The sequence below is a fragment of the Amblyraja radiata genome, chromosome 5 (genome assembly GCF_010909765.2).
Source record: "Amblyraja radiata isolate CabotCenter1 chromosome 5, sAmbRad1.1.pri, whole genome shotgun sequence".
NCBI classification, from domain to species: domain Eukaryota; kingdom Metazoa; phylum Chordata; class Chondrichthyes; order Rajiformes; family Rajidae; genus Amblyraja; species Amblyraja radiata.
The window spans coordinates 83,518,893-83,536,609 of NC_045960.1; the positions used below are offsets into that span (position 1 = coordinate 83,518,893).

At 42.4% G+C, this 17,717-nt stretch overlaps 1 protein-coding gene across 1 annotated transcript; it reads left to right on the top strand.

Moving 5' to 3' along the window:
- Positions 1-230: 230 nt before the first annotated feature.
- LOC116973769 lies at positions 231-17,035 on the top strand. Its single transcript, XM_033022077.1, has 7 exons — positions 231-381; positions 3,678-3,769; positions 4,407-4,569; positions 7,780-7,837; positions 9,125-9,544; positions 13,062-13,430; positions 16,659-17,035. The coding sequence occupies exons 1-7, from the start codon at positions 370-372 to the stop codon at positions 17,033-17,035; spliced, it is 1,491 nt and encodes a 496-aa protein (XP_032877968.1). The 5' UTR covers positions 231-369.
- Positions 17,036-17,717: the final 682 nt, after the last annotated feature.

Below are 17,717 nucleotides of genomic sequence, written 5' to 3' on the forward strand. Positions count from 1 at the left end.
ACTGGTTGTGTCCCTTATAGGAAGGACTATATGTATGCAAGTCAGATGTATGAATTTCATAATATTATAGGACCTTGTTCATACATTGTATTTCCCACAAGGGAGGTGTTCATAGCCCAGGGATAGCCCGCCTGCCTGGATTTGTTTCAGTTCATGTCATCAGGATTATTTATGTTTTTGTTTTGCTCTGTAGAGGCTTTATTTTATAATTGCCTTTCTCTAATTTTCAGGTAAACTGTAAGGTTGTACTTCTAGCATTTGCGTTCACTCGGGGCTCATTTTCAATATCAGTAAAGCCGAGTGTCCTGTGGAGTGCAGACAGTGGAAACTACAAAATGTGAAACACAAACAGAGTTGCTGACAAAAGAAATGGCACTGCAGGTAAACTGGGCCGAGATCTGTGCATGCAGCTTGCATTACCACTCAGGTTAGGCTCCAGAATATAAACATGACCCATGTATAGTATAAGTTGTATGTTCAATACTGGTGCCAATTTGGCTGGAGTGTTAAGTGTTATTCTTAATAATTCATGAGCGGATCACCATGTTGGTTGCAGCAACTTGGGCAACTTTTTCAAACGTCATGAGTATTCATGGCAAATAGCAAAGTCAATCAGAATACAGCATTGATTTGACGACCATGCTTCTTCTTTTTTCGTGTCCATCATCTATGTTTCAAATGCTCGGCCGGGCTTTTGCACAGTGGACAGCCTTTCTGTTTACCAACGCTTGATCTTCAATAGACAATAGACAATAGACAATAGGTGCAGGAGCAGGTCATTTGGCCCTTTGAGCCTGCACCGCCATTCAATGTGATCATGGCTGATCATCCCCAATCAGTACCCCATTCCTGCCTTCTCCCCATATCCCCTGATTCCGCTATTTTTAAGAGCCCTGTCTAGCTCTCCCTTGAAAACATCCAGAGAACCTGCCTCCACCGCCGTCTGAGGCAGCATTGTTCCAGGCAGCATTGTTCACCAAGAAGTGGGCATCCTAGTAGGTGTGGCATGGATTGTACGGATGTTCCACATTCACATTCTGTGTCTGCCGCATCTGCATAGCCCCATTTCTTCGTATTGGTCTTGCATCAGCCCATCCTGGTATGAAGCCTATTGAGGGACTTCCAGGTCTTCCAGTCACACCTGTGACCAAATGGTGGCTGTTCCTTGGTTGGGATAGGCATCTTTACGTGGTGGTAGTTTTCACTGCATTTCTTTTCCCACAAGGCTAACCTGGTTGCTTGAGGAGACGGTGACAACAGCTGGACTGTGTGGAGGAAGCTCTTCCTCAACTTCAGCCGTTTTGGGGCTGGGTGATGGAAGTGACAGGAATGGCGGGTGTCCCCAACTTGCCTACTACGTTCAGTTCTACCAGCAACTGATCTGCGGATTCCAGGGGAAGCAATACCGGCCAAGACATGCAAGCTATCCACATCCGTTGGTTTAAAGCAGCCAGTGATGAATCTGCAGTTGTCATTAAGGGCGTTATCAACTTTCTTCACATGAGATGACCCCTCACAAACAGGACAAGCATATTCTGCAGCAGAGTCGCACAGAGCAAGAGCAGTTGACCACAGTGTGGATGCATTGGTAGCCCACAACTAGTTTTCCAGCATGCATAGGAGGCTGTTCCTCGTCCTCACTTTGCCCTTCACCCTTTCGATGTGTTGCTTGAAGGAGAATGTTCGGTCCAGAGTGACCCCAAGATAGGCACGGTAGTCACATGTTAAGAACAGCCATTCCATGTTAAGAACAGCTTCTTCCCAGCTTCGCCATTACAAAGGTGGAACAGGCTAACTTGACAACCATGCTACAAAATTGACATCCACAATTGTAGTTAATGTCTTGTGCTCAAGTCACATGAGGAACCCAGTATTAATAAAGCCTCACATCCCCAAAACGTGACCTTTGTTATTTAGTTGCACGTGGGACTGGGCCCTTTGGGATGTGTGTGCTTTTAATTAGTTATCCATGTCTTTGTAATGTGCACTTCCTTACTCAGAGACGGGCTTCTTTGGTGTCATTCCTGGCTACTGCTGATTACTCTCAGATGGATCTACCTTACTTGATTGGTTTGTGTTTTGTATCCTTGTACATTGATTATGTTTCCCTTGCATCTGCCTCCCTGGAGGCTTCAGTGTTTCTCTGAGCCCTGCCTGTTGTAAGACCATAAGACATCGAAGCAGAATTAGACCATTTGGTCCATCAAGTCTGCTCCACCATTCTATCATGGCTGATCTATTTTCTCTCTCAACCCCATTCTCCTGCCTTCTCCCTGTAACCTTTGACACCATTATTCATCAAGAACCTATCAATCTCCGCCTTAAAAATACTCAATCCACCTGGCCTCCACAGTCATCTGTGGCAATGAATTCCACAGATTCATCACCCTCTGGCTAAAGACATTCCTCCTCACCTCCATTCTAAAGGCACATCTTTTTATTCTAAGACTGTGCCCTCTGATCTTAGACTCTCCCACTACTGGAAACATTCTCTCCACATCCACTCTATCTAGGCCTTTCATTATCTGGTAGGTTTCAATGAGATCCTCCCTCATCCTGGCGAGTACAGTCTCATAGTCATCAAACGCTCCTCTTATGTTAACCCAATCCACCCCTTCAGTGTCAGGATCACGATTATTCTCCCATTGCAAGATGAGTAACTGAGCTGCTGCCAGCAAGCATGACCTTCTTAATCACTGGCTGGTAGCTCAGTCATTAACACTGCTTCTGACTAATGATGGTAGAGTGATTATGATGAGAGGGCTGTTACCAATGAAACATTCACCTTTGCACCATCTCAGCTGGTAAATCAGAAGAGTTTGTGTAATGAAGAAGGATATTGCATGTGCCAAGCAGCATCAAGCATGAACTCACTGTCATCATCAGTGGCCTCTGACGGACTCAATGATAGTTGCTCTGATAGTGACAATGGGTGTGACAAAGACCGTGCCTTTCTGGGCCTATACATGTCCCCCGCTGATCTGATCTGCCCTTCCTGCTCCAACCTGTTGTGTGCCATCACATCCTGGGAGAGGCAAGTTGGCAGGTGATTGTAGTGCATGTATCGTACTTCTGGACCAGTGACTGTTGACCAGATGGCAGCATTGAAAGCACATGTTTAGGCAGGAAATGCCAAGAACTGCTCCTGATTAATAGATGTTGCCAATTGGTGGATGTTTTGTGTTATCAGAGTGTAAGGCTGAGAAGCCAATTATTGGAAAACAAGATTTGATTATATTGGGGAATCCCAGTTTGCCCTGTTGATTGTGTTGGTCTCCACTGGTGTGAGAGATTCACCACCATCTCTCACTCAGGTTATCCCAGATTTACAGCCAGTCTTAGCTGGTAGGAACCAAACTCTAGCTATTTGGTTCAGAACTCTTGGCCACAGCTAGGATGATATGTCCCATCTATTTTTTATTAATTAAAATAAACTTTATTCAAAATTAAAAATATGCACAAAATACGGAGGCTGTTGATACATACATTAGCATCGTATCGTAGTGTTCCCCGAAATATCATTATACCCAGCTTTCATCTTGTCCCGGGGAGAAGGTGACCTCAGCCTTTATATGGGTTATTCCACACAACTACATACTGAGACATTCATATACAATGTAAGGGCTGATCATAAAAATGTGCAGTGTGTAAGGAATTCTGTTTGTGTCTAATTCCAGGCAGCAAATATTACCAACAATGTTTCAACTACCAAGAAGCAGAGTGGGAAACGCTCGCCTGAAAAATGTAATAACGAAAACCCACCTAAGAGGTTTGATACCAGCTTTCAATTTGCATTTTGGGTATCATTTAAATGATGAGAGTTGCTGAATGTTTATTTGCCTTTGATAATGTAACCATCTGCTTCTTGAATCCATCCCATTAATTGTTTTACTTTTATCAGATTATGGCGAGTTATTGAACAATGAAAATGCTTTGTATATGTTCATAGAATTTAAATTGTACACGGTCTTGAATGGGAGGTTACCAGGGAATCGATGTCACTGCTGTAGAGGTCTTTAACAATGTTGGGAAATGTTTCGCTCAGAGTCTTCAACTTGTCATGGGTTCAACGTTCTCTTTCTTCCTGTGTACTGAAACACTTCCTTGTAGCGCTGAAACACTTCCTTGTTTGAAACACTTCTGTGCAGGATCACGTTTCAATCAATGTTCATTGCCAAGTCAACTAATGGATTGAATGGCAGTAACATGATAGATAGGATTTTCTTATTTCAGGTTTACCATACAAACATTTTGAAGTTTATTTAGTAGGTGACTTCTACTGTTAATCATTGTTCGATTATAAATGTACGTACACTGTGTACTCATGCAAATCGGTGTTTTGCAACTTTCAATAATCTTGTGTCTACTCTGAGACATTAATTTTGATTGTGGAGCTTTTTTCACAGAAGGAGGCATATTTTAGCCCCTTATTCCAAAGTATCGCCTGCACTCACCCCGGGCCCGGGCTCTACATACATGGTAATGAAGACTCCCGTATCGAATCGAATGAACACCGGTCATTTCTCAGCTTGGGGTGCAGAAGACGATCAAATCTTGTACTACATGCAGGTACACTGGACAATAGCAAAATAATTTGCATTTGACTGCACTGCCTTTCAGTGTGGGACAAAGATACAATGGTAGCACACAGGTTTAATTACAAGGTTAATAATTCAGAATTCGGACTATCAGTTCAGGAACAGCAGCTGTGGAACTTAAATTCACTTAATAATGTGGAACAACAGCTAATCTTGGTAATGATCATTGTCATAGACATTGATTGTTAAAGAAACACATCTGGTTATTAATATCCTGCAGGGGAAGGACATCTAAAATCCTGAAGTGGATGTGATTGCAGACCCATGCTATCTGCTCAACTAATGAAATGTCCTCTGAAGTAGTTTTGTTCTGACCACCATCTTCTCAAGGGGCATTTGGGAATGCAAAGAATAACATTCCCAAGAGTATTGGGAATGCACAAAGTACTATGTTCATGTATCTGTTGTACTGCTGGAAGTAAGAATGTCATTGTTCTGTTTCGGGACATATTGACAATAAACACCTTTGATTTGACTCTTGACAAAGCAAATACTGGCATTGTCACCATTTGCTTAAAGAAAGCAAGGGGATGGTAAATAAATACTGACATTGCCAGGGGTGTCAGGATACAAGGAAATTAACTGATTTAACTCAAAGCCTCAAAAACTTTTGTTTTTGTTTAAATTGACCTAATTCATGAGCAGAGCAGCAGATATATGAAAACCAATTTAAAAAGAACAATTAGAAATATTAGTCACTCCTCAAATGTTGACAACTGTTCCAGTGCCATCCTGATGGCTCAGAGATATATAGTAGGTTTAGCTCTAATCAAGAGCGGCCAAAGAACTCCCGTGTTTAATCAGCAGTCCGTATTATGTTACCAAATCTCAATTGGCACAGTTATCCAACTGCCCCAACAGGAAACCGTCTGTCAGGATTTCCACTCTTAACGTAGGGCGAACCAGCCCTGGGGGATGCAAGTGTTGAGGGATATCCTGCGAGTGCTCCAGGCGGAGATGTGTTGCAGCAAGAAATAAAGCCAACCAGTGTTTGCTGCCAAAACTCGTACACGGATGAAACGTATTTTTGGAAAGCACTGGAAGACCATCACCACAAGAATAACACGGGTGAAGAGGAAGTTCCTACAAAAGCGGAGCGGAGCACAATGTTTGGAAATGTTTACATCTTCCAATGTGCGTTTTTCTTCCCTATATTTAAAACGAAATTTGAGGATAATTTAATGTAATGTTTCAAATCCCATATTGTCTGCTTCTGAAAATCTTGCCAAATTCCTAACGTTTACAATTTCGCCAACTGGCTGAAATCCAAACACTTATTGTTGTCCAGTTCAGTTCTGATAGTTGGCTTCCTGCCACGTAAAGTACAGTAGTTGCTGGAGAAGCTAAGAGCTGGACATTCTCTGGTGAGTTCATCAGCTTAGAAATCTTTGCGCAGGACAAGAGAGTGATGGTATGTTCTCATAGACATAGAAACATAGAAATTAGGTGCAGGAGTAGGCCATTCGGCCCTTCGAGCCTGCACCGCCATTCAATATGATCATGGCTGATCATCCAACTCAGTATCCCATACCTGCCTTCTCTCCATACCCTCTGATCCCCTTAGCCACAAGGGCCACATCTAACTCCCTCTTAAATATAGCCAATGAACTGGCCTCGACTACCCTCTGTGGCAGAGAATTCCAGAGATTCACCACTCTCTGTGTGAAAAAAGTTCTTCTCATCTCGGTTTTAAAGGATTTCCCCCTTATCCTTAAGCTGTGACCCCTTGTCCTGGACTTCCCCAACATCGGGAGCAATCTTCCTGCATCTAGCCTGTCCAACCCCTTAAGAATTTTGTAAGTTTCTATAAGATCCCCTCTCAATCTCCTAAATTCTAGAGAGTATAAACCAAGTCTATCCAGTCTTTCTTCATAAGACAGTCCTGACATCCCAGGAATCAGTCTGGTGAACCTTCTCTGCACTCCCTCTATGGCAATAATGTCCTTCCTTATTCCACTTCCTTATTCCTTCTCCACTTTCCTTCATGAGTGCAGCTGCTTAGGTGGCTGTAACATGCTCGATTGACACATCACCCTGCAGTTTATCATCTGCTCTCTTCACCACTGGAGTTCTGTAGCTCCAGCGGGTATTAAGGATACTTTGCAGAATTTGCATCATCTCAGAAGCCCCATGACACACAGCACCTACAAAAGCAGCAGATTGATCAGAACACCATCACTTCAAGAGTCTCAAACACCATTGCAACTGGGATGGTTCATTCAGCGCAGTTGGATCTGAATTAAGGAACTCTATACCTAACCACAATGTTGTGGAAGTACCTTCTAACATGGAGTGCAACGATTTAGAAAGGAGATCGAAGACGATAATTACTTTTGGTCATCTTTGGTCATCCTCAGTCTGATGAAAGGTCTTGACCTGAAACGTCACCTATTCTTTTTCTCCAGAGATGCTGCTTGACCTGCTGAGTTACTCCAGCATTTTGTGTCTATAATAATTTTTTTAAGGGCAACTGGTTAAGGGGAATAAATGCCATGAAATAAAATGAACCCTCATTCTGAGGTATAGGATGTAAAACATGAACCGTTTTCACAAATGTTGTCTGTACTGAATGTATCCTGCATTTTCAGCTTTTACTGGAAATAAATATCAGACATGCCCAAGTGCCAAATATTACCGTTTAATATCTCAAAAATCAAACAATGTGGAAACCAAAAATATAGTTGATTGTCCGCCTGGCATGGTTGAGGGGTTACTCCTGAATAACAGGGCTGAGCCGAGATCTTTATGGTTTTGTGATGAAATTCGATTTTTAACAATTTGCCTTAATATAATGGAAGTTAGACACAAAATGCTGGAGTAACTCAGCGGGCCATGCAGCATCTCTGGAGAGAAGGAATGGGTGACATTTCGGGTCGAGGCCCTTCTTCAGACTGAGGATGACCAAAGCAGTCTGAAGAAGGGTCTCAACCCGAAACGTCACCCATTCCTTCCCTCCAGAGATGCTGCCTGTCCCACTCCACTCCAGCATATTGTGTAACACATTTTATCTGTGCCTTAATATAATATCAGGTCAAAGATTATTTCAGCAGAATGGTTAATTAGGCATTAATTAATATTTTAAGTGAAAATGGTTTATTAAAATTACTCAACTATATTATTTTCAATAAATGCCAAGGTCTGAGAGAAAGGCAGTCACTCTCTTCCCTTCATCCTCTAACAGAAGACTGGCGACAACCAATCAGTTGCTTCTGTAATTGTTTCAACACCTTGGCAAAAAGGTAACATTTACTAATTTACCTTGTGAAGTGTCAGCAAGTTGTAAACTACTTATAATTAAATATATATATTCTAGATAAAGGCATGGCAACCTGCATTGTTGATCTGTGCAGGTCCCTCTAGATCACAATTGAATTATTTTAGGCGGAGGGTATAACACCATCCAAAATATATCACGATAAACTTTGTGCCAGTGATGTTACTTTGAAACTCGTCTTGAGCTGCAGCATAGGTTGCCTGAGGATCTGTCTACTGCTCTGAGTCACGGTGTTATTTAATGCGTGTTTGCGCCACCCAGTGTTTCCTTTTAGTAATTACCTTTCAAGCTTGAATTGTTTGGCTGAAGCCCTTTTCCAAATCAGTCTGAAGAAGTCACCCATTCCTTCTCTCCAGAGATGCTGCCTGTCCCGCTGAGTTACTCCAGCATTTTGTGTCTATCTTTAGTTTAATCTGCAGTTCCTTCCTGCACATGATAGTATAACATTAGAAACATAGGTGCAGTTTTAGGCTATTCGGCTCTTCAAGCCAGCACTGCCATTCAATATGATCATGGCTGATCATCCAGAATCAGTACCCCATCCCTGCTTTCTCCCCATATCCCTAGATTCCGTTAGCCCGAAGAGCTATATCCAACTCGCTCTTGAATAATCCAATGAATTGGCCTCCACTGCCTTCTGTGGTAGAGAATTCCGCAGATTCACAACTCTCTGGGTGAAAAAGTTTTTCCTCATCTCAGTCCTAATGCCCTTTCCCTTATTCTTAAACTGTGACCCCTGGTTTAAGGACTCCCCCAACATCGGGAACATTTTTCCTGCATCTAGCCTGTCCAATCCCTTAATAATTATATATGTTTCTATTAAATTATTTTCTATAAAATCAGTTCAATTTCAGTTTTATTCCTGTTTTTATCTGATGATAATCCCAAAGGGATGGGAATCAGGTAATAACACTTGGCTGCAGTAATGGCTCAAAGCTCATTCTGACCTGGGGATATGTGTTGCAACAGATATTATCATTGGTCTTGATAATAATAGCTGCTTATCCTGAACTCCTTGATGGGTAGCAGAAATATTGTGGGTATAGGGGGGAGGAATGGTTGTGGGAGGATGGGAGGAGTCTGGCATTCTGATTATTGTTAAGCACTTACATTTGGTGGACCTATACCAAACTTATGCATGCAAAACCTTTAAATTGAACATTAAAATACTTATTGAAGTTCACAATTGATCAGTATTTTTAACTTTGAATAGGGGATGCATTGAAAACTACCATTACCTGTCCTTTTGTAGCATCCGAGTCATCGCAAAGCCACCTGAATTCCAGAAACAACTGTGCTGAGGATAGAAAGAAAAATACCATCTCCACATTTAAGGTGACCCACGCCAAGAAAACTCATACATCCTGTGCAAGAAGGGCAATGCAAAATTCAAAGAAGAACCAAAGAACCATGTATTGTTCTAACTTTAGCAAAAGACTCATTAACATGCCTGAAGCCCGTTTCCCCAGAGGCTCTGATGACCATGATGAGAAGAACGCTGGCAATTCATCAGACACGTGGACTTGTGACGCATGTTTGATGCCAAACAAAAACCCAGCGGTGAAATGTCGAGGCTGCGAGTCACTTAAGTATGGAGTTGGGCTGGAAAGACAATGGATACCAGCAGTAGACATGAACATTGACACAAGCTGCAACGAGATTCAGACAACCGGTAAACATGTATACCAGAAATCTAGAAATAAGTTTCTCAAGAGAACTGGCCAAGTTTATTTTCAGATTTCAAGTTTAAGAGGAACTTAATCGATGGATGGAGAAAAATGGCGACACAGTGGCACGAATGTCTCTTAGTTCCAGCAAGCTGGTTTCAATCCTGACTTTTGGTGCTGTCTTTGTGGAGTTTGCACCTTGTCTCTGTCACCACATGGGTTTCTTTTGGGTGCTCTAACTTCCTCCTGCTTACCAATCTACTCCCACATCCCAGTGTGTGTTGGCCGCTGTAAATCGCCCGCAATGTGTAGGTTGGTAGTAGAATCTGAAGGGAATTGTTCGGAATGTAGGTAGAATTTTTTTTTTTTTTTTTTTTTTATATGATGATTGTCACAGATTTGATTGAAAGGGTCAAAGGTGAGCTCTACGACCCAGTGGAAACCTATGACCTGGTTTGAGAATTTAAGACAAGGGGATGCAGTCTAATAGCTATTGACGGCCCTATCAGGAATGAAATTTTAAAGCAATCCTACATGTAATAGCTTTAGCCAGCATATTGTCAAAAGTCTTAGAAAGAGTCCTGCTGGATAGAATAAATGAGTTTGTTAACTCCACAGATAACCAGTTTGGCTTTAAAGCTAAACATGGCACTGACTTATGCATATATGCCCTAAAGGAGATTGTAAACAAATATAGAGGCAAAAACTCTTCAATCCTTATGTGCTTTATTGATGCTTCCAAAGCCTTTGACCGTGTTAATCACAGAAAGCTGTTTGGTAAAATGAGTCAAAGAGGGGTGCCTGAATACATTGTTAGAATTCTGGCCTACTGGTATGCCCACCAGACTATGCAAATAAAATGGGGCAATAGGGTCTCAGCCCCATTTGGGGTTAGCAATGGTGTTAGACAAGGGGGAATTTTGTCCCCAGTCCTTTTTAATCTATATATTGATGATATGTCTAAACAATTGAAAGCCTGTAACACTGGGTGCGTGATTGGTAATATTTTAGTGAACCATATTATGTATGCAGATGATCTTGTGGTCTTTAGTCCATCTAGCGCTGGTCTCCAGCAGCTCCTTACTATATGTTCCGTGTATGGTGTGGAACATGACATTAAATATAATGCTAGTAAGAGTGCTGTTATGGTCTGTAGAACCAAGGAGGATAAATGCCTAAAATATCCTGATTTTAAATTGTCTGACAACAATCTTAGTGTCTGTAATAAGATAAAATATCTAGGGCATATTATTACAGAACAAATGACAGATGAGGATATTTATAGGCAACGACGCATGCTGTATGTACAGGCGAATATCCTCTTGCGTAAATTTGGTGCGTGTGCAGATGTGGTGAAGATGTCGCTATTTAGAGCATACTGCACACCACTCTACACTGCGCACCTGTGGTCGAACTATTTAAAGACAAGTATGCAGAGACTAAAGGTGGCATATAACGATGCCATGAGAACACTGCTAAGGCAACCTAGATGGTGTAGTGCCAGTAATATGTTTGTGGCTGCAGGAGTCAGTACTTTAGAAGCTATCCTAAGATACCACATGTATAAATTGTTCAAAAGGGAACTGCAGATGCTGGAATATCGAAGGTACACAAAATTGCTGGAGGAACTCAGCGGGTGCAGCACCATCTATGGAGCGAAGGAAATAGGCGACGTTTCGGGCCGAAACCCTTCTTCAGACTGATGGGGGGTGGGGAAAGAAAGAAGGAAAAAGGGAGGAGGAGGAGCCCGAGAGCGGGCGGGAGGAGACAGCTAGAGGGTGAAGGAAGGGGAGGGGACAGCACAGGCTAGCCAAATTGGGGGAATTCAATGTTGATGCCATAAGGGCGCAAGGACCCCAGACGAAATATGAGGTGCTGTTCCTCCAATTTCCGCTGTTGCTCACTCTGGCAATGGAGGAGACCCAGGACAGAGAGGTCGGATTGGGAATGGGAGGGGGAGTTGAAGTGCTGAGCCACCGGGAGATCAGGTAGGTTAAGGCGGACTGAGCGGAGGTGTTCGGCGAAACGGTCACCCAACCTACGCTTGGTCTCACCGATGTAAATTAGCTGACATCTAGAGCAGCGGATGCAGTAGATGAGGTTGGAGGAGATACAGGTGAACCTTTGTTGCACCTGGAACGACTGCTTGGGACCTTGAATGGTCGAGGGGGGAGGTGAAGGGACAGGTGTTGCATTTCTTGCAGTTGCAACGGAAAGTGCCCGGGGAGGGGGTGGTGCGGGAGGGAAGGGAAGAATTGACGAGGGAGTTGCAGAGGGAGCGGTCTTTGCGGAAGGCAGACATGGGGGGAGATGGGAAGATGTGGCGAGTGGTGGGGTCACGTTGGAGGTGGCGGAAATGGCGGAGGATTATGTGTTGTAGAATGTATAAATTCATTTGCAGGATAAATGACTCTAAAAATGTGCTTATTGTGGCCTTGTCAAACATAAGGGTTAGCACTACACGCTACGAATCCCAGCTGTGGAGACACTGGTATCGTTGTAGGACATTGATCATCTTTTAATCTGGATTTTTAACTTAAGTATTGTGGGTTTAAAAAATATATAAATTATGATGTTTTTATGTGATATACCATGATTTTATATATATTTATGATATTTGATATGCAATGCATTTTTTAATGTAATGTTGCCCCTTGTCTGGACCTTGAGTCCGTAATAAAGTTTATTATTATTATTAATAGGCGGAATATGTGGAGGTCTATGTAAATTAGATTTGGTGTTTGGTCGAATATTAATCTTAACTTGTCAGGGGAGATAGTCGAGGCAGGGACTATCCCCATCTTTAAGAAACAGTGAGACAGATACATGGGTAAGACAGGTTTGGGGGGCTATGGGTCAAACACAGGCAGAGGGGACTAGTGTAGCCAGGACATGTTGGCAAATTGGGCCAAATGCTCTGTTTCCATGCTGTATCACTGTGACTACTCTATGACTTAAATCTGAGATTTGCAGTCTTTTTTGTTTAAACCACGAGATTAAAATATATTGTTCAAAAGCAGTTTCTTGGAGTTAGGTAATTTGTCAACTAGAATATTGAAGTGCAGAACAGGTCTGAACAGCTAAGTGCACTACACTTGCTTCAATCATCTGAGATTCCTAAATTTCAGCAAGGGAGTGAAAGTGGGATCTTGGAAATAGAGTGTGTGAACAAGGGACTGGAAGGAAGAGAATATTGGGGATAAACATAGTGCTGTGAAAAGGTGGGGAGTGAACGGTCACATATTTGGTAAAAGTTCAGAAAGTGAGGGAAAGCACAGTCATGAAAGTAGACAATTTGAGCACAAGAAGAGGAGGAAGAGTCACATTGGGATAAACATAAGCGAAACTGGGTAGAATAATGGTCCCCACCCCTTGGTATCACAAATCCTACTGAATATTAGATTCTTACATTAGATAATAGAGATCGGAACATAGATGAAATATTTAAATGGTGCCAAGCTTATTTAGTGATTTAGCGTGGTAATCTTTGAAAATAACCAAAGCATAACCAAATATTTGCAGAATTAAGTGCTGATACGTACATGGTGGAGCACAGTTCAGCAGCGGCCCCTCAGACCCCTGATGGAGCAGAGCAGTCGCCACCCTGTGCACTTTCCTCCGATTCTCTCATGGCTGATGATGTTTCCCCTCACTCACAAATGGTCACTTCCGACAACTGCGTTAATGCAGAAGAGAAAAAGTCACTGGACTTCGTTCCGCTCCACACAGAGTGCACAACGTTCCTCCCACCTGCTCAAGGAAGTCCTGCTGCTTGGTTGCCACTTGGGTTCACTGGAACTGAGAATTTTGAACAATTGCCTGAAGCTGCATCATCTCCTCCAGGGCCAACACAGCACAAGGTCCCACCAGGAAGCAGGGAACAAAACAAAGGTGAGAGAGAAGGCAATTGCCACATTCAATTTTGTGGAAGCACTTTATTTAAATTGATGTTGATGATTATAAATTAACATCTAATTTGTAAGAGTTCCCTAGAACCACCCAACAAAACAGGTAGTACAGGAATGCTGGGAGAGAGGGGTGGCTCAGTCTGGAAGCTTCGGCTGGGTTGGAGGAGTTGTGGCAAGGGACATGGGAGTAGAGGACAAAGAGTTCTGCCCTGCAGTATTGTGGCCATCTGTGCCAATATGGTTACTGAACATCCCAAAAGTTGATCTGGAGATATGGGAGGCAAAAAGGAGGAACAAAAATTCAGACCTAAAGACAGAATATCATAGCCATATAGATAATAGATACAGGGAACACCTCTTAATTTTCACAGATGGATCAAAGGACCCAGTAGCTGAAACAACAGGGGCGGCTGTGGTAGTCCAGGGGATGAATGTTGAGCTTTACAAAAGAACAAATAACTATTTGACGGTATATACAGTGGAACTGTACGCTATTTTGATGGCAGTTCGGTGGATGGAACAGGTGCAACCATGCAAAGTATTAATATGTAGCGACTCATTATCTGCAATCCAGAGTATTGGGTCTGGTGCATCCCATAGGCGGCCTGACTTAGTTTATGAAATCCTGCTACTATTAAGCCAAGTGACAAGGAGGGGCAGTGACGTGACTTTGTTGTGGGTCCCAGCACACATTGGTGTTCTAGGGAATGAAAAGGTGGATAAATTAGCAAAGGAGGCTGTAAAAAAAAGAAACATAGAGGTAAACTTACAACTATCCAAATCTGAAGGAAAACACATTGTGTGGAAGAAAATAAATCAGGAATGGCAACAATACTGGGAACAGGAGACAAAGGGGAGACACCTCTATTCGCTACAAAACAGAGTGGGCATTACAGCAAGAAGAGGGGGGAACAGGAGGGAACAGGTAGTATTAACAAGATTGAGGATAGGACACACTCACCTGAACAGCACATTAAAAATATTGGGAAAACACCCTACTGGGCTGTGTGAGGAATGCCATCAACCAGAAACAGTTCAGCATTCCCTAGTTGCATGTAGGAGATATGAGACAGAAAGAGGATTTATGATAATTGAAATGAGGAAAATTGGATTGACAGAAATATCAGTAAAGAACATTCTAGAGTGTGGAGGGAAAGGAAAATGAATAAAGTTGTTGTTTGATTTCTTGAGGGCCTCTGGCCTTATAAAAAGGATATAATGTAAAGACATGAGTACTGTGGAATGAAGCCAGAAGGTGGCAGCAATGCAACATTGCGGATTGCTGTAAAACTCCAAATAAGAAGAAGAAGAAGAAGAGTTCCCTATTAATTAACAAATCCTTATTTCCTTCCCTTGGAGAATGTGATTGGGGAGAAGTAGCGGTAACAGTCAGAGATGGACAAGGTGGACAACCAGTGGCGGACTGGCCAGGGTGTCAGCTTGCCCGATGGCAAGTGGGCCCTGATGAAGTGGGCCCTCTATATCAAGTGGGCCCCTGATGAAGTGGGCCCCCTTTGTCTCCTGGCAACCAATAATTTTAGACCCAGTCCGCCTTCATCAGTCAGAGTAGACATTCTTGCCATAGAGTGAGTACAGAGAAGGTTCACCAGACTGATTCCTGGGATGGCAGGACTTTCATATGAAGAAAGACTGGATAGACTCGGCTTGTACTCGCTAGAATTTAGAAGATTGAGGGGGGATCTTATAGAAACTTACAAAATTCTTAAGGGGTTGGACAGGCTAGATGCAGGAAGATTATTCCCGATTTTGGGGAAGTCCAGAACTAGGGGTCACAGTTTAAGGATAAGAGGGAAGTCTTTTAGGACCGAGATGAGAAAATCATTTTTTACACAGAGAGTGGTGAATCTGTGGAATTCTCTGCCACAGAAGGTAGTTGAGGCCAGTTCATTGGCTATATTTAAGAGGGCGTTAGATGTGGCCCTTGTGGCTATAGGGATCAGGGGGTATGGAGAGAAGGCAGGGATGGGATACTGAGTTGGATGATCAGCCATGATCATATTGAATGGCGGTGCAGGCTCGAAGGGCCGAATGACCTACTCCTGCACCTATTTTCTATGTTTCTATGTGACAATAAACTCAATTAGACCTTTAACTTGTGCATATTGTGCTCCTGGATTTCACGCCTAATTGGCCAACTTCTAATTTTCAATTAATCTCCCCCCTTTCTCAATTCCCCATCAGAGAAAATTCCTTGGTCCGATCATGCTCATGTTTACACTGACGTGAATACATACCAAATTAATGCAGCTGGCCTTGAATAGTTTGAAATTCTTGTTTTTCTTCTGGCCTACTCCTGCACCTGTTTTCTATGTTTCTATATTTCTATGAGTATTGAGTATAGAAGTTGGGAGGTCATGTTGCAGTTATATAAAAAGTTGGTGAGACCGCATTTTGAATATTGTGTTCAGTTCTGGGCACCATGTCATAGGAAAGATATTGTCAAGCTTGAAAGGATTCAGAAAAGATTTGTAAGAAGCTATGTAAGAAATCTGTAATTAAATTGTCGCTTGCTACTATTTGTATACATGCTTCTAATAAAAATATTATATATAAAAATAAAAATAAAGATTTACGAGGATGTTGCCAGGACTAGAGGGTTTGAGCTATAGGGAGAGGTTGAGTAGGCTGGGTCTCTATTCCATGGAGCGCAGGAGGATGAGGGGAGATCTTAAAGAGGTATCAAAATCATGAGAGGAATAGATCGGGTAAATGCACAGTCTTTTGCCCACAGTAGGGGTATTGAGGACCAGCAGACAAAGGTTCAAGGTTAAGAGGAAAAGATTTAATAGGAATCTGAAGGGTAACTTTTTCACACAGAGGGTGGTGGGTTTATGAAACAAGCTGCCAGAGGAGGTAGTTGATGCTGAGACTATTCCATTGTTTAAGAAACAGGCAGGTACATGGATAGGACAGGTTTGGAGGGATATGGACCAAGTGCAGGCAAGTGGGACAAGGGTAGCTGGGACATTGTTGGCTGGTGTGGGCAAGTTGGGCCGAAGGGTCTGTTTCCACACTGTATCACTCTATGACTCTACAATGATGTAGATAAGAATCCAAATTTTCTCTATCCAATTGTTACAAAATTCCTTGTTGAGTTTTATGAAGCTACTGTCATTAAGTTTTTTAAATAATAATTTTTACTCTGAAAACCAAATGAGTGTTTTAATTTGTGTTTCCCTCCTAAATGCAGATGATCCCAAAGCAAATGGACCCTTCAGTTTCGAGGCCTCAATGACCTGCATATCTTTCCCGTACGTTTTTGGACCCCCTCCGATCTACACCATGTGCAGCTCTGCAGGACCACTCACACTTGACGTCCCTGCTGTAACTGGGTCCAACATGACCACCGTGATAGCTCCCAGCCTTCCATTTCAAATCCCATCGATACTTCTTGGGAGCTCCAACGAAATGATCAACTACAATCCTGACTATGGAATGTTTGCCTCCTCTGGCACCTTCGGACAGACAGGCCCAGCGCTGTTTAACACTGGAGGGACTAATCCTGGAATCGCTGGGAATCCTTCCCCGTTTCTATCTGCTGGTATGAATTATGCAGTAAAACTTTAGACTTTGTAGCGAGTAGCTTTTCTTAAACATCATGGATGAGAAAGACAAGTAATTTTTACAGTTCTCTGCCTTAACTTTGGCATGAAATAAGAATGCCAAAAACAACCTTCCACCAATTCACAAAGCAAGAGGATGAAATTTAATTCCATTTAACTACATTTAGATTATGAATGGATGCCAAATATGTTAAAAGAAAATTATTCATCATTGCCATTGTAGGAACTGGTGTGTAAAAGTTGACAATTGATAAATAAATTCAAAATATTTATTTCTTGGAAAAAACATCTTTGACTATGGGTATAATGACGACTTCTGTTTATTAAATGTTCAATATAACATCTGATCTATTTAAAATATTTCAAAATATTTCATTTTTGAATGAAATTAAAAAACAGATGCTGCTTTATACCAAAGATGGGCTCAAAACATATCGGGTCGGGATCTTACTTCAGACTGATAATAGGGGGAGTGGGGAAAGAGGAGGCACAGGACAGAAAAGGAATTCGAATGGTAGTTAAAGTTGTTAGCCGAGAGATCCAGTAGGCCTACGCGGGGACTGAGCATTAGTGTTCAGCGAAATAGTGGCTGGCTTTATGCTTGGTCTCGCCAATGTACAGGAGCAACATCAAGAACCCTGGACTTGTTAGATGACCCTCCTCCACTAAAACTCTGTTAATGACGA